Raw genomic sequence first — 16,500 nt, forward strand, 5'->3', positions numbered from 1 at the left:
GCGGTTAGCGTGGTGGGCTGGGCCTCCCTTCCCTGCAACACTGAGCTGTTCCGCTGGGCCAGCCTTGCTTCCGGGGCCAGCCACAGGACCCCCATTAGGCGGCATGCAGGCAGGGAGCAGACCACGGGACCCAGGTAAGGAGACCCTGGTCCTGGGCCCTGGGGGTCTGCCGCTGACGCTCCCCAGGTTGCAGGTGGCAAGAGGGGAGGGCGCAGAGCTGGGGGCTTGCCTCTAACAGTGTGAGGTCCTTCTCTGGGTCTCACTTTCTTCATAAGGTGGGTAAGACAACGCACATGCTGGCCCCCTCTTGGCATCACAGCTATGCGCCCAGAGGCTTAGCTCAGCCCCGTCCCAGCTGCCACAAGGCCCAGGCACGAGGTCCTACATGCGGGTGTTTGCCTCGGTAATGGTCACGGCCACTTCCTGCCTACAGGTAGGAAGGGCCCTGGGTTCACAGGGCAGCAGATCCTGTCCCCCAAGCTGGGACAGAGGGCAATGACGCCAAGCGGTCTGGGCATCCTCAGATACTGGGCTTGTGGCGTGGAGTGTCAGTGGCTCTGGCCACTGGGCCACCATGTTCCTCACCGTGGATGGGCTTGTTTCCTGGGCAGGGTCTGTGCGCCCGTGGATCGGGGCCATCACTGCATCTCTGTGGCAAGTCCTTAGCCTTGGAGCTGAGGCCAGCATGGCTATGTGGTCTTAGCCTGAGAGCCACAGGCTCTGCACGCTGTGCTCACCCAGGCTGGTGCGAGCTGGCAGCTCCCAGGCCCCTCGTGCTCGGGGAGGCATCCTTAGGCCTGGAGAAGCCTCTCCTGACACCTCCCAAGTGTTCCCCGTCCCACCAGGATCCACTGCAAGGGTTGGGCCGTGCGCCAGCCCGCCCTGTTCCATCCCTCACCAGAAAGGGGCCTGTGGGCAGGCCCTGCTGCCTGCACTCACCCAGGTCACCTTCCCAGAGCCGGGGGAGCAGCGGCCAGCAGTACTGCGATCAGCAGTAAGAACAGCACTTTGTGCCTGGCTCCCGACCTCTCTCTGAATGCTTCCGTCAGCCCCAGTAGGAGGCTCTATTAGCACTCCCACGTACAGATGACAACCAAATGCAGAGGCCGTAAGACTTGCTGCGGTCAGATTCAGGACAGGAACTGGACCTGACCCAGAGCTCTGAGACACCCGGCCCCACATCCCCTGGGCCCACTCCCACAGCTGGGCTCGCCTCTCTGAGCTGCAGTCTCTTCATCTGTACAGTGGTGCTTCGGGACCCAGAGACCTGCTTGAAGTTTGCTGCAGGCCCTGGTCAAGCCTGCTGGCCTCTCAGTTCTCCTGGACAAACTCCAGGAGGCCAAGGACCCCCGACTGGGGGCACAGAGGACGTGGCTGTGGGAGGTGTCCTGAAGCCCAAATAGCCCTGTCCCTCTCCCCTCCTGTTTCCTCAAATGTCACATGGAACAGAGGGGTGGTGTTGGACCCTGTAGCCCTGACGTTCTTCTGGGAGCTCCTCTGAAGGGCTCTTTCTACTCACTGTGTCCAACTCCTTTTCTCCCCATTTTCAGTTTTTCTCTTTTTAAATGTTTTTTGTTTGTTCATTGGAATTAGAAGTGTAACCACATTTCAAAACTCAAACCACAAAAATGATTACAGTGAGATAACCATCTCTGGTTTCATCAATTTCCTGTGTATCTTTTCCAATATTTCTACATGTAAATAAAAGCAAATGGGAATTCATATTCTTACACACTTCTTACAAAAAGACAGCCCTCGGTATATGTTACAGACAACACACTGTTTCCGCACCATGCTCCACTCGTTAGCAGATCTGGAGATCTCCCGTCGCACACGAAATCTTCTACATTTTTTATTACAGCTGTGTATAGTCATCCACTGTGGGATGACAAGGTGTATTGTAGAAAAGAGTAGTTTGGTACGTAGGCTATTCCCTGTGTGCACGAGCCTCCATAGGACACATTCCTAGCAATGGCCTCTTTCCTCCCTCCTTCCCTCTTGAGATGTAATCCACACACCATACAATTCACCCATTAAAGCGTGTACGATGGCGTGGGTTTTGGTGTTCACAGGGACACACCCTGCGACCACCACAGTCCTTTTTCTTCCTTGAACCTTTTGTCATCAGACTGTAAACCCCTTGCCCCCACCATTCCACTGGGACCACCCTCGTCACTCTGTGTAGCTGCTTCCAGTGGTTGGCTCTCTGTCCTCAATTAACCTGACCCATGTGCCCATTTGCTGCTGCAGCGGCCCTGCCCTCCGTTTCAGCCACTCACCACTTCTTTGGCCCCCAAACAGTGCAGCTCCAGGACTCATTCCTTGGGCCTCTTCTCCATCCCCACTCATGCCCTGCTGTCATCCTCCAGAACTGTGGCTTCGACACTACTAGGTGCCAGTGACTAAGTGATGTTATCAGCCCTGAGCTCTGTGATGCCCCCCACCTCCTTGGCAGTGCCCAGCAGACATCGGAAACCAACAGGTCCAAAGCTGACGTCCAGTCTTCCTGCTCTACCTGCAGCCTTCCTCCTCTCAGCTATGGCCTGTCCATCCTCCCTTTGTTGAGTAAGGAAATCTTGGCAGGTGCTGTGACTCCCCTGTAAATCCTGTTGGCTCTGCTTGCAAGATACACCAGCATCCCACCACTTCTCTCCTCCCCCGCTGCCCCAGACTGTTCCAGGCCCCTGCAGCAGCCAAGGGAATCCTGCGAAGACTGAGGTCCAATTCCACGCCTGCTCTGCCAAGTCCTTCCTGTGGCCCGCAGGGCCCTGCACGCCCAACCCCAGCCTCTGGCCTCACGTCCCACCTGAGCCTGACTGCACTGCTGTCACCCTGACCTCGCTGTTCCTCCATCACATCAGGAGCATTGCGCGTCCCCCAGAGCCCCTTCCCTCTCCTCCTGCAGCTCTTGGCCCCAGTGTCACTTCCCAGTCGGGCCATCCCCAACCCCTAGTCAATGTTGCACACACACACACACACACACACACACACACACACACACACACTTCTTCATGCCCCTTCCCTGCTTAGCATATTTCCATTCCAGCATTTATTAACCACCTGACCAATTACATCTTTTACTTATGGTTCCTTGTTTGTTGATACCTCCCTATATGTTAATTCCACAAGGGTATAGTTTTTCTCTGTTTTGTTCTCAGCTGTATCTCGAGCGCTTATACAGAGCCTGGTGCACAGCAGGCTTTCAACAAATACTTCTGAATGAACAAATGAACAAATGTGTGCTGGCTATGGGACCCTGAGGGTCAGGCTCCAGGCTGACTGGGGAATGCAGCTCCCATCCCACATGACAGCCCAAGTACGTACCCGGTCCTAGGTCCCAGCCCGGGTCTACCTTCCCAAGCTCGGTGACCTTGAACAAGTCACTTTATCTCTCTGAGACAGTTTCCTTATCTGGAGAATGGAGATGATAGTTCTCATCCCAGGTGCCTGTGAGAATCTCCTAAGACAATAGTGACTGGGGCCTCAATTTGGAAACTTGTTCCAGGAGGGGCAAGATGTTAGCATCCTGGCTCAGATAGAACGATTCTGCCCTCCCCCACAACTTTCTCCTCAAGTGGGCAGCAGCCACGGCCCCCGAGGCAGAATAGGCAGCATAGGAGGTGATGGGAAGAGCGGATGCCCCCTCAAAATCCCACAATGAAGGAGGCCCAGCTCTTACGTGAGCCCCACCCCCACCCCGGAAGCTGCCTAATTGCTCGCGTTCCCTTTCTGCTACCTGGGGGTTGCCTGTAGCAGGCACCACCAGCCCCTGCTTGACCCCCTCCTGAATTGCTGGGCACCTGACTGGCTCTCAGTGAATCTTGGGGGAGAAACAACAGAGAAAAGAGGAGAAAAGTGAAGAGGCAGAGGAAGTGAGGAGATGGGGAGAAAGAGACCTTGCTCGCTTGCAGATTCACCTCTCAGTTCCCCACCCCTTGTCTGAGAAGGGCTTCTCACTGTCCCCATTTTATAGCTGAGCAAGCTGAGGCTCCGAAGCCACCTGAAGGCATGGAGTCAGCAAGTGGCAGAACCAGGGCCAGAACCTCTCTGCTCTGGGGCCTCCTACGCAAAACCTTAAAGGACCAACTTGCTTTGGGACTAAACAGAAGTTCAGTGAGTAGGGAGCCTGATATTAGCTGGTGCTCTGTCTTCAGACACCCTGTGCCCTGTATGTCCTGATCCTTGATCCCTGGGCAGAGAGGCGAAGAAAGGGGTGGGGAGGAACGAAGCCTCAGGTCCCAGAGTTGCCACCCAAGTTCTCCTTCTCACCCCTTCATCTGACAAGCCACAGCTCCTACCTCTTATAGTGCAGATTCTCAAAAGTGGACTGGTCACCAGACAGTGGGCATATGGCCTTGGGTCAAGTGTGCAGTCTGGAACAATCAGCTGCACCCAGAGAGGGTAGGAGTCACATGGCCACTGCCTTCTCAGCAAGGGCAGAGACTGAGAGGAGAGGCCAGGGACCTCAGATACGAGCCACACACGTGGCATCTCCAGCCATTTACGCTACCCCGCAGCTCCATTGGGTCTTGCTTCTTCCTCGTGAAAAAGGCAGGGCATGACTTATGACTCCCATCCTACAGATGAAGAAACTGAGGCCCAGAGAGGGCACAGGGCTTTCCTGAGACCACATAGCCATCAGTGGCAGAACCGGGGATCAGGGCCAGGCCTGACCCATCCCCAGTTTCTGCTCCTCCAGCTCCCTGGCCTGTGGCCTCACAAGGCCTGCTGGAGTTGTACTGAGATGGTCTCGCCTTGCCCTGCCTTCTGAGCTGGCAGCCGAGTTCTCCCCAATGCATTATTTACACTCCCGAGAGCCAGCCAGCTCCTATTACACTGACCGCCGCCCTGGGCACTTGCCCTGCCCACTCCCCTCGTCCTTTTCGCAGGACCTGGATGGTCCAAGGTTCCCCTCCAAGGCAACCTGGTGGGTTTTGAACATCCCACCCTGTTCATCCACTCTCCTGTGTCAGGAGACACAGCTCCACTTCCAGCCCAGGACAGATGCACTGGGCAGTTTAGGGCAGGTGGCTTCCCCTCTCGGGGCTGTGTCTTCTTCCGAAAAGCGGCAGTGACCCAAGCACTCGCTTCGGCGGGCGGAACGGGCTGAGGCACTGGGAGGCGGGACCCCGTCAGTACAGTGGTCCCCAAGGCCAAGATGGTCGCCTCCAGCGGGGCCTCAGCCAGGCTTCCCCTGCTCGGGGGTAAACGACACCCACGCACTTTCCATCGCCGCTGGAGGGTGAAACCCAAGGCGGCGCTTGGAGGAAATAAATTATGGATCCGCCCTCTCGGGATGCAGGGCCCGGCCAGAAGCAGCTTCGCTGTCCCTCGCCAGGCCACCCACGCCAGTGCTGGCGACTGAGAACCGGAGGCCGCCTGTGCAGCCAGCAGCAGGAGCCCCAGCAGGTCCCCCTGTCTCCCTCCAAGTCCCCGAGCTCGTGACACCGGCCCCAAGCCGGTGGGCAGCCCACAGCCACCATGGCGAAGGACGAAGAGGAAGAGAAGAAACCCAAGAAGAAGAAGGGGAAGAAGCAGGAGCCCGAGAAGCCCAAACGGAGCCTGAAGGGGACGTCGCGGCTGTTCATGGGCTTCCGAGACCGCACGCCCAAGATCTCCAAGAAGGGCCAGTTCCGGAGCGCGTCAGCCTTCTTCTGGGGCCTGCACACCGGCCCCCAGAAGACCAAACGCAAGAAGAAGGCGCGCACCGTGCTCCAGTCCACGTCGAAGCTCATGACGCAGATGCGCATGGGCAAGAAGAAGCGCGCCATGAAGGGCAAGAAGCCGTCCTTCATGGTGATCCGCTTTCCGGGCCGGCGTGGTTACGGCCGCCTGCGGCCGCGCGCCCAGTCCGTCAGCAAGGCGTCCACAGCCATCAACTGGCTCACCAAAAGGTTCCTCATCAAGAAGGCCGAGGAGGCCGGCAGCGAACACACCACCATGGACGCCTGGCTCCATCGCTCCGGCTCCCACGTGGGCTCCCGCAAGCTGCCCTTCCCGTCGGGCGCCGAGATCCTGCAGCCCGGAGGCCGCCTGCGGAGGTTTCCCCGGAGCCGCAGCATCTACGCCTCCGGCGAGCCCGTGGGCTTCCTGCCCTTCGAGGACGAGGCCCCCTTCCGGCACTCGGGCTCCCGCAAGTCCCTGTACGGGCTAGAGGGCTTCCAGGACCTGGGCGAGTACTACGACTACCACCGCGAGGGCGACGACTACTACGACCAGCAGTCGTTCTACCAGTACGAGGAGCAGGAGCCCTACCTGGCCGCCTACGGGGCCTACGGGGCCTACGGCCCGGCCTGGCCTCCCTACGGCCCGGCCTGGCCTCCCTACGGAGAGCAGCCCTACGGGTACCCCCCCGAGGAGCCCTACGACTACTACCACCCTGACTACTATGGTGGCGCCTACTACCCCGTGCCCGGCTACGGCTACGGCTACGGCTACGACGACTACGAGCCGCCCTATGCGCCCCCAGGAGGGTACGCGTCTCCCTACAGCTACTACGATGTCTACGAGGGCGAGCTGTACCCGCACGGCTACTACCCGGACCCCTTCGCCCCCTACCAGGCGCCCTACCCGCCCTACGACCTCCCGTACGACCTCCCGTACGAGGTCCCCGCCTTCGATCCCTACGCGCTGCCCTATGCCGCGCCCTACGGCGTCCCCTACCCCGAGGGCATCTATGGCGCTGGGAACCAGGCCATCTACGCCCCCGACGTGCCCTACCTCTACCCGGAGGAGGCAGCCTTCGCATACCCGTGGGTGCCGCCGCCCTTCCTGTCGCCGGCCCACAACCCTTACGCCCACTCCATGGATGACATTTCGGAGCTGGAGGAGCTGGAGGACCAGGAGGAGGCGGCCCGGGAGCGGCAGGCCACCTCTTTCCGCCTGCCCAGCTCGGCCTTCTTCGAGCAGCAGGGCATGGACAAGCCCGCCCGGTCCAAGCTCTCCCTTATCCGCAGGTTCCGCCTCTTCCCGCGGCCGCAGGTGAAGCTGTTTGGGAAGGAGAAGCTGGACGTGCCCCTGCCGCCCTCCCTGGACATCCCGCTGCCCTTGGCAGACGGGGATGAGGACGAGGAAGAGGCGCCTCCGAGGCCCACGCGGCCCTACACGCACCCCTTCTGGGGCTTCCTCACGCCGCGCCAGCGCAACCTGCACCGCGCGCTGTCGGCCTTCGGCGCCCACCGCGTGCACCACGGCCTGGGCTTCGGCCCGCAGTTCGGCCTCCCGCAACCGCGCCCCACCACTTCGGCCACCTCGCTGGCGCGCTTCCTCAAAAAGACACTGTCGGAAAAGAAGCCGGCCCCGCGGCTCCGGGGCAGCCAGAAGGCCCGGCTGGGCAGCCCGGTGGTCCGGGAGGCGGCCTACAAGCGCTTCGGCTACAAGCTGGCGGGCATGGACCCCGACCGGCCCAACACGCCCATCATGCTGAGGAGGGCCGAGGCGCGCACGCGCAACAACAACAACTCGCACCCCGCGCCCGCGCCGCCCGCCCACTGGAGCGCGCTGCTGCCCCCGCCCGCGCCCCCGCGGCCCCCCAGCCCCGCGCCCCCGCCCGACGCGCCCTTCCCCCCGGCCCTCTCGGGCCCGCCTCGGCCCGTCTCACCCTACGGCTCGCTCCGCCGCCACCCGCCGCCCTGGGCCGCCCCGGCCCACGTGCCGCTCACACCGCAGGCCAGCTGGTGGGCTTTCGTGGAGCCCCCGAGCGTGAGCCCCGAGGGGGCCCCCGACCTGCTGGCCTTTCCCGTACCCCGCCCTTCCTTCCGCGGCTCCCGCCGGCGAGGGGCGGCCTTTGGCTACCCCAGCGCCTCCCCACGGGCGTCGCAGAGGCAGGCCTGGCCGCCCCTGCCCTCGCCGCAGCCCTCGCTCCGGAGCCTGCCGGGCCTGGGCTACCGTTCGCCCGCGGGGCCGGCGTCCCCTCAGCTCTCCGTCCGCGCCGGCCCCTTCCAGCCGCCCTTCTCCCCGCCGCCCCGCCGCCCCCACTCGTTGCGGGAGCCTTTGTTCCCACGCCACCGCGTCTCGGGGCGCCGGGGCCCCCCTCGCTCGCCCCCGCCGGCCTCCCGGCGGCAGCCCTCCCCGCCCCCGGGGCTGGGCCCCGGCCCGCGGCGCTACTCGCTCAACCTGCCCTCGCGCCTCCCACACACGTGGCGCCGCCTCAGCGCGCCGCCCACGAGGGCCGTGAAGCCGCGGGTGCGCCAATCCTTCCACCGGCCGAAGAGTCCGGGGTCTTGGCGGGCAGCGGTGGCCGAGGCTGCGGCCACCCCGGAGCTCTCGGAGAGCCAGCGCGAGTCCGAGGACTCGGAAATGCCCTGGACTGTGCCCCCGCTGGCCCCCAGCTGGGACGTGGACATGTCTCCCACCCAGCGCCCGTCCTCACCCTGGTCAGGAGGTGCCAGGAGCCGCAAGGGCTTTTCCAGGCCACCCCCGATCCCCGAAAACCCCTTCCTCCAGCATGTGGGCCCTGTGCCATCCCCCGACTCCCAGCCCGAAGACTCAGCCGCTGACTTGACCGGAGTCTTCCTGAGCAGACACCATGACCTGGGGCCTGGACAGCTGGCCAAATCGGCCGGCCCCAGCCCTGAGAAACCCGACGAAGAGGCCCCCTCAGGGGCTCCCCAGCCACCAACAGAGCCTGAACCCCCCGCCTCAATGCCCCCCAAGGAGTCCGCCCCAGAGCGGAAGGCACTAAAGCTGAGCTTCTCGCACCCACTGTCCGCACGTGACCAGATGAGGGCCACGTGGCCACCATGGCGCCGCTGGGGGACGCTGCCCAATGCCCCAGTCCCCTTGGCGCCCACGGGGGTTCTGGGGCCCCTATCCAAGGTGGGTGGGCAGCGCCAGGCAGGTCCGGGGCGTTTTGCGGTGGTCATGCCTCAGCAAAAGCTGAGCTCTTCCCAGAAAGCTGGTCCCGCCACTCCGCAGCCCCCCACGCAGCTGACCCAGGACCCCAAACCTGGTCCCAAGCCAAGAGCGTGGAGTCTGGTCTGGTCCTGCTTCTGGCTGTCAGCGCAGACCCACCAACCCTGGCCGCAAGCACAGGACCGCCCCCCATCCTGCCGCCTGGACCCTGGAGCTGCCTGTCTGTCCCATGGGGGCCCCTGGGAAGAGGTTGGCCCCAAGAGCTGGTGGAACAAGGTATGGGGACACAGCTCGGAGGGAGGGCTTGGGGGTTCTGTCCTGGGACACAGGGCAGGAGACAGCCTCAGGACCTTGGTGGACTGCTGCCTGCTCGGGCCTCACAGAATTCCCGTCTGTAACTTGGGAAGACCAGCCCCAGGCTCCCCAAGCCTCTCTCTGGAGGATGGAACAAGGGGTGCCCCGCCCAGACAGGCACTGGACAGAGGCCCCAGGAACTCCTCTCAGGTCACTTTGGGAAAGGGGTCTTGTCCCCGCCTGGGCTCTGAGCAGCTTTATCCTGGTGCAGTCTGGACAGCACATCCATCTTCAGTCGCCCCTCAGAGATGCTGGCTGAGGTCAGAACTGCAGTGCTTGCCTATCTGCCCCGTCCCAACCCCACGTTTGTGTCCATGCTGTTTCTCTTGCCTCCTCCTGACCCTCCCCCCCAGTTGGAGCCTTCTCTCTCTCTGGGGTTCCTGCTTAAGGGCAGTTCCCTGGGCTGCAGGATTCTGAACTACCCGAGGGGTGGGCTTCAGGAACCAAACTTTCAGCCTCTTCATTGAACAGTGGGGAAACTGAAGCCCAGAAGGTCACACAGTGGATCAGAGCTGAGCCTGAAGCCTGTCCACCTGTGGGATGCAGGGCAAGCAATTTGCCTGGGGGTTGCCAAGCCCGTGCCTGGCTGCCACGCTGGTGGCGGAATGCGAGTCGGACTCCGAGTGGCCTGGCCTTCAGGGAAGGGGGGTGGTCACCGGAGCCTCCCCCGGGACGCCTGGGGTGGGCGGGGCATTCAGGGGCGGCAGAGTTTCTCAGCCTTATGCAGACGGTGCCGGTGCCCCGTGGAGCGGGCAGCCAGCCGGCCCCACAATGGCGACGGGGGCAGCCTGGCTGTTGGGGGGGCCCTGGCCTCGGCGGCGGGTGCCCCAGGCTGTGTGGGCCGCAGCGTTGCGGGAGCGGGCCACGGGGCGCCCTGGGGTGAGGGGCAAGGATGCCTGGGCCCTCCTCACCCTGGAATACGTGAGTGGCTGAATTATTCAGGGTTTGTGGCCACTGGTGCACTTGGGCAGACGGGTGGGCGGGAGGCCAGGGCCTCAGGGTGCTACTCGCCGTGGCCTCCTTAGCACGCAATAGTATCCCCTTTCCTCACCCGCTCGGGGAGGGGTTCAGGACGGTTCTGAGAGGCCGGGAAGGTGAAGCGCAAACGTGGGCTCACAGTCGTGTACGTCACATGCCGGCCTGCGTGCCTGGGGTGTGTGCTCGGGTGTGCCAGAGCCAAACAAGGAGAGTGCGCGTGTGCACGCTCAAGGTCTGAGCAGCTGTGCCATCTGGGGGGTTATGTTTGTACAAATAGTGAGGCACAGAGGAGAGCCTGTAGCCCAAAGGTGGAATCGGGACTTTCGTCCTAAGACCCCCAAAGGTGAGGACAGCTCCAGGCGTCCGTGCACATGAGAACATGTCACATGGGCGCTGGGATCATGTGCCTCCAGCTAGGCGCCACAGGCCTTCACCCATGTCCTCAAGCGTCTTGCAAGACACGGCTGTGCATGGGAGTTGGATGAGCGACAAACGCCATTGCCTGTGGGTCTGTGCATGTGGGTCTACACGTTTGTGCCACAGGGGGACAGCATGGAGTGGGCCAGTCTCAGTCGTGGCCTTTCTGGAGGCCCCATGCGCCAAGATACGAATGTTCATCAAGTTGTCACATAAGCAAAGACTTGGAGCCCACCCTGGAGAAGGGTGTCAGCACTGGGAGAGCATGAGGTTAGGAGGGCTTCCAGCAAGGCTCTGGGAGCAGTGCCCATGTGCAGTGCTCAGCCCCCGTGGCAGGACACGTGGCGCACATGGGAACACACGGGCAGAGGGCAGCTGTGTGTCCCTGTCAGGGCTGCATGCAGGCTCCACCGGCCGTGTCACTTCAAGGCCAGGAGGCCCACAGGACCCACCTGGCCTGGACTTAGGGTTCCCTCTTCCACAACAGGAGCAGGTCCCAAGCCAGGGGCCATGCGTGGGTGCCCTCCAACTGGGTGACCACAGACTCTCTCTTTGACAGATGCACTCCATCCGCAACCTGCCATCCACGAGGTTCCGTGAGCAGCACCGGGAGGACGGTGTGGAGGACATGACACAGCTGGAGTGAGTGGGCAGGGTGACAGGGTCAGTGCGGGGTCACAGTGCAGGTGCCACACTGCCAGCCAGAGCCCCTGCTCCCACCAGGGTGCCCCTCACCTCCTGGAACATTTTCAGAGCCTCAGTTTCCTTATCTGCGAAGTGAGGCTCATGCGCTATCCCAAAAGCCAAACGTGTGCACGGTGTAGCTCGGTGAGTCAGACAGGCCTGGGTTCACCCAGCCCCACCGCTTACCAGCTGGGGCATCTCGGGCAAATCACTTTGCCTCTATGTACCCCAGTTTCTCATCTCCAAGATGGGAGTCATATGACTGTTATGACGGTGCTGGCACATTGGAGGAACCTAAAATGTGAGGGTTGTGCGGGTCAGTATCATTGTCCCTCTGTCCTCACATCCACAACCCATTGAGGTAGGGACAGTGATTATATCCACTGGACAGATAAAGAAACTGAGGCGCAGAGAGGTTAAGTAACTTCCCAAGGCCTCATGGGTAGTTGGGGTCAGAGACAGGACTTGGACTCAGGCCTTTCTGACCAGGGCCCTGCACTGAGGGAACGCTGGCCCTGACTGTCCTTCTCCCTGCCCTCCCAGCGACCTCCAGGAGACCACCGTGCTATCCAACCTCAAGACCAGATTTGAACGGAACCTTATCTACGTGAGTCGTGGGGCTGGCCCTGCCCTGGGCTCAGGGGTGGCACGCAACTGCCTCCCTGCCTGCATGGTTCTCCTGCTGGAACCCAGACTTGGGACCTCTGGTTTCAACTCTGGGGTTTCTACTGTTTGAGCACGACACACTAGAGCTTGGAGCTCTGAAATCCACTTTTCTGAACATAGAGTCTTAGAGTGGTGGATGCCAGGGGCAGAGCCCTACAGATAGGAGGCCCCTTGGGTAAAGCTTCCGGAGTCCTAGAATCCACAGACGTGGGTCCCAGGAGTGGGGCGGCGGGGAGAGGAAGGGAGCTGTTGCCCCCCAGAATGGCAGAGCGGAGGCCCAGAACCACATTCGGGGGCAGGGCCACCGAGAAAGGCTCCGCCCGCCTCTGAGTCCCCTGCGACCCTGCCCCCCCCCCCCCCGCCCACTCCGGGCAGTAGAGGTTTGACCTCACTATGAGGCAGAAGCTGCTGGAGCATGGCCCTGACTCTGACTAAATGAAGTAGGTAGCAGCTGACACGGCCACCTTTGCAGAATCATGGCTGTGCCGCGTTGCTCACTCCAAACTCCTCCCAACCTCAGCCTGGCCCAGTACCTGAAATCCCACTACCAGAACAGATGACCCATCAAGCTGTTAGAGGGCCCAAGGTTCAAACACCAAGGCCAGGCCACCAGATATCTGTCCCCATGGAAACAGGGATCCAGGCTCCCAGGAGAGGGCGAGGGAGGGGCACACAGGGCCGCAAGGAGCCATGGGCACTGAGGCCACTGTCTGCCCAGCAGACATATATCGGGAGTATCCTGGTGGCGGTGAACCCGTACCGAATGTTTGGAATCTATGGGCCGGAGCAGGTGCAGCAGTACAGTGGGCGGGCCCTGGGAGAGAATCCTCCGTGAGTGTCTCTCAGGCTGGGGGAGGGAACTGTCCTGGGCTCTCCTGGGTCCCTGTCTGAACTTGGTGAGTCCCTGGCTGCCCGTCAGCTATGAGTCGGGACTGATGGTGGTGGGCAGCCCGCCTGCTCAGCCCGACCGTCTTTCCCCAAGCCTGGCCACAGCCCTACTGGGTGGGAGGCCATTGTGGCTCAGACCACAGTGGGGAGCCTTGCAGGAAGCATTTCCCCAAGGGTTGGTGGGGTGGGGAGGAGAATTGGCCGGACAGAGATGCCCCCGCCGACCCCGGGGGGGGGGGGGTTGGGAGCGTGGAGAGGGGCCCTCCCCAGTGCCCCTGTGGCCTGTCTCTCCAGGCATCTCTTTGCTATTGCAAATCTTGCCTTCGCCAAAATGCTCGATGCCAAACAGAGCCAGTGCATAATCATCAGGTGAGCAGCAGGTCAGGCTGGGGACCTTGGTGCGTGTGGGAGGGGATAGATGGGGGGACCTCAGGCAACGGGTTTTCATCGCGACACACCTGCTGTGGGACCTGGGGAAATCACTCGACATCTCTGGGCCAGCCCGCCTGCCCGTGTCCTATGGCGTGGTTGGGGAAGCCCAGAAGAGGTGGTGAACTGGTTGAAGCTCACTCCGCCTCTTTGCTTGCCAGTGGAGAGAGCGGCTCTGGAAAAACTGAGGCCACAAAGCTGATTCTACGCTACCTGGCTGCCGTGAACCAGAAACGGGGCATCATGCAGCAGGTAAGTCTGTCTGTCCCCAGGGCCCTCAGGTGAGCACCTCTTGTGCTCCCCAAGAGGCAAGACTTCTTGGCTCACTTGGATGGGAAGGCTGAGCCCAGGGTTGCACCAAGAGGGCTCTTAGGACTTGGGACTCTCTCTGCCAGCCCTCCCAGGGAGCGTCTCCCAGGGTTCTCTCCTGCCTGCGTCTGTGCAGCTCTGGGTTCCAGCTCTCCTGGGCCTGGCCAGAGTAGAGGCCACATGAGCAAGGGGAGTCACTCCACTTCTCCCACCTGGCCTCACCGGTCTGGTTATGGCTCTGTTAGTCGTCAAAAAGCAGGACAGGCCTGAATGTGGGGGAGGTCCATGGGAGGGGGAGGTCAGTAGATGCCGGGGCACTGAGGAGGCCAGGCCAGGGTCTGCAGGATTGAGGTCTGTTGAGAATCCTCTGAACCTGAGAACGTTAGAGGTTTCCCAAGGACCTACTGTGTGCTGGGCCTGGGCTAGGCTCTGGGAAGACAGGCAACAGCAATGCAGACCGACTAAGTTCCCACCCTTGTGGGAATTCCATTCTAGTAGAGAAGAAAGAAAGAAACATAATACCCAAGTAAATTATGTCTATGTGAAAGGGTGGTAAGTTGTGCAGAAAAAAATGTAGGGAGGAGGATGGGGAGTGTTAGGGGTTGTCATTTGAAATGTGGTGGTCAGGGTATGCCCCACGGAGAGGCGAGGGCATGGGCCCTGAGGGCGTCCGGGGGAAGAGCAGGCAGGCAAAGGGAAGAGCACACGCCAAGGCCCTGGGGTGCAAACAGGTCTGGTGTGCTCGGTGCAGAGTGGCAGCATGGAGTCCAGGTGAGGGAGGACGGTGGCTCCGGCCAAGGAGCTAGGCCCCAGTGCAGTTCAGAGGACAGCCAGCGACTTGTTGAGGGACCAGATAGGGTTGTAAAAGAGGGACAGTCCAGCAGGCATTGAACCTAGGCCACCGGCAGCACGAAGCTGCCACCAGCTGGGTGAGAAGGGCTGCAGAGAGGAGACAGATGCCCTTCAGGTGGCTCCCGGGCATCCGCAGAGCTGGTGGGGAGGTGTGCATGCACCACGAGCCTGGAGCTCAGGGAAGGTGGGGCTGGAGGCAGAGGCCCAGCAGCTCAGGACCTGACTCTCGGAATCCCCACGCGGGCCCACAGTGACCCAGCCAATGGCAATCTCAGCAGGGGATCTTAGGAGCATCAGCTGCGGGCTGCTCAGCCCTCAGTGGGGCGTGGGTCAGCCCAGGCTTTGCAGTCAGGACGCTCACTTCCTGGCAGGCCCCTTCTGAGGCCTACCTTGGCCTGCCAGCCCCTCCCATCAGCCTGAGTCTCCTGGCAGCCAACCAGGCCACCGCTTGGCTCTAGGCAGGGTTTTCAAATCCTCTAAGGTTAGACTTCTGGAAGGACTGGCGAGGTAGGCAGGCAACAGTGTGCGTGGGGTCCTTCCTTGGAAGTATGGAGGTGCCTTCAGTCACGTCACTCCAGAGCCTCCCAGCAGCCTGGGACAGGGACATTGGGGTCCATTCACGGATGGCGGAACTGAGCGCACGATGACTTATGCAGGGTCCCAGAGCGAGCGGGTGACGAGCTGGGACATGAAGCTCACAGCGGAGCACTGTGTGGCAGGGGTGAGGGAGGACAGTTGGAGCTGTGGGACATGACAGGTGTGCACGTTTCTGTGCCAGGCACACGGTGGGTGTGGGAATGTGCCAGCCAGCTAGGATAACCATGGGCTCATTTCCTAGCTGCTCTCCGCCCTGCTCGTGTACTAGGTGTGATCAAAAAACATGGTGAATGTTTGTTTAAATTTTAAAAACTTATTACAGTAAAAGACACATTGCCATTAGTCCCCCTCAAAATACTCCGCCTCACTTGGAACACACTTATCCCATCGTTCTTGCCACTTTCTGAAGCGGTTCTGGAAGTCCTCTTTCGTGTGTTTAGTTGCGCTGTCGTGGCTGCCTCGATGTCCTGAATCATTTTGACTTTGGGGAAGAGCCAGAAGTCGCACAGTGCCAGATACGGTGACTAAGGTGGATGAGGACACACCGTCATGTTTTTATCTGACAGAAATTGTCGGACCAGAGCGATGTGGGACACGCAGCTTTTCTGTTGTGATCACAAAACACAGTGAATGCTGCTGCCGAGTGCCACCCAACGGAAAGGCAGGGATCTCCAATACGGGAAGCGGCACGTCGAGCCTTAGTAACAGTGTGTGACAAGTCTCAGCGTGCTCGGTGCAGTCGGGTGTGAGCTACGGCTGAGAGGAGGTGTGTGTTAAAGCGTGCCGTGAATCCTCCTCCATCGTGACAGTGCTCCGTGTCACACGTCGCTTCTGGTCCGGCAATTTCTATCCAATAAAAGCATTACGGCGTGTCCTCACCCACCTTATTCACAGGTCTGGCTCCGTGCGACTTCTGGTTCTCTCCCAAAGTCAAAATGATTCAGGACATCGAGGCAGCCACGACAGCGCAGCTAAGACACTCCCTTCCAGAACCGCTTCAGAAAGTGGCAAGACTGATGGCGTAAGTGTGTTCAAAGCGAGGGGGAGTGTTTTGAGGGGGATTAATGGCAATGTGTCTTTTACTGCAATAAGGTTTTATTTAAGCATTCACCCTATGTTTCGATCACACCTCCTACGGACACGCCAGCTCTAGGACCCCTGTCAGGCAGGTCTGGATTCAGTGTCGTAAACAGTGTCCCTCATCTTGGCCCCTCCCTCCCCAGGTATGGGCACCATCCTCAGCCAGTCTCCCATTGGTCAGCAACATGGTGCCACTAACCCACAACGAGCACCTCCCAACGTGCCAGAAAAAGCCTCAGGGCTCCCTCTCATTGAACTGGTTTTGGCCACATGTGCTCACTGGACCCAGTCATGCCTTGACTACCTCAGGCTTGGGCCACTGGGCTGGGAATGTGACAAGGGCTCCCCAGGGAGTAGGGGTGGGGGTGGATGCTGTTCACCCCAAACCACAGG

General features: G+C 60.9%; 1 protein-coding gene across 1 annotated transcript in view; it reads left to right on the plus strand.

Moving 5' to 3' along the window:
• Nucleotides 1-5,481: 5,481 nt before the first annotated feature.
• MYO15A (myosin XVA) overlaps nucleotides 5,482-16,500 on the plus strand; it is a gene marked incomplete at its 5' end in the record, with an annotated part of 51,813 nt that continues 40,794 nt past the window's right edge. The window contains 6 exons of the mRNA XM_081030157.1: nucleotides 5,482-9,129; nucleotides 11,162-11,244; nucleotides 11,830-11,893; nucleotides 12,674-12,783; nucleotides 13,135-13,209; nucleotides 13,431-13,521. Coding sequence (XP_080886283.1) covers nucleotides 5,482-9,129; nucleotides 11,162-11,244; nucleotides 11,830-11,893; nucleotides 12,674-12,783; nucleotides 13,135-13,209; nucleotides 13,431-13,521 — 4,071 coding nt within the window. The remainder of the gene's footprint in view (nucleotides 9,130-11,161; nucleotides 11,245-11,829; nucleotides 11,894-12,673; nucleotides 12,784-13,134; nucleotides 13,210-13,430; nucleotides 13,522-16,500) is intronic.

Source organism: Rhinolophus hipposideros (genome assembly GCF_964194185.1).
Source record: "Rhinolophus hipposideros genome assembly, chromosome: 20".
Lineage (NCBI taxonomy): Eukaryota > Metazoa > Chordata > Mammalia > Chiroptera > Rhinolophidae > Rhinolophus > Rhinolophus hipposideros.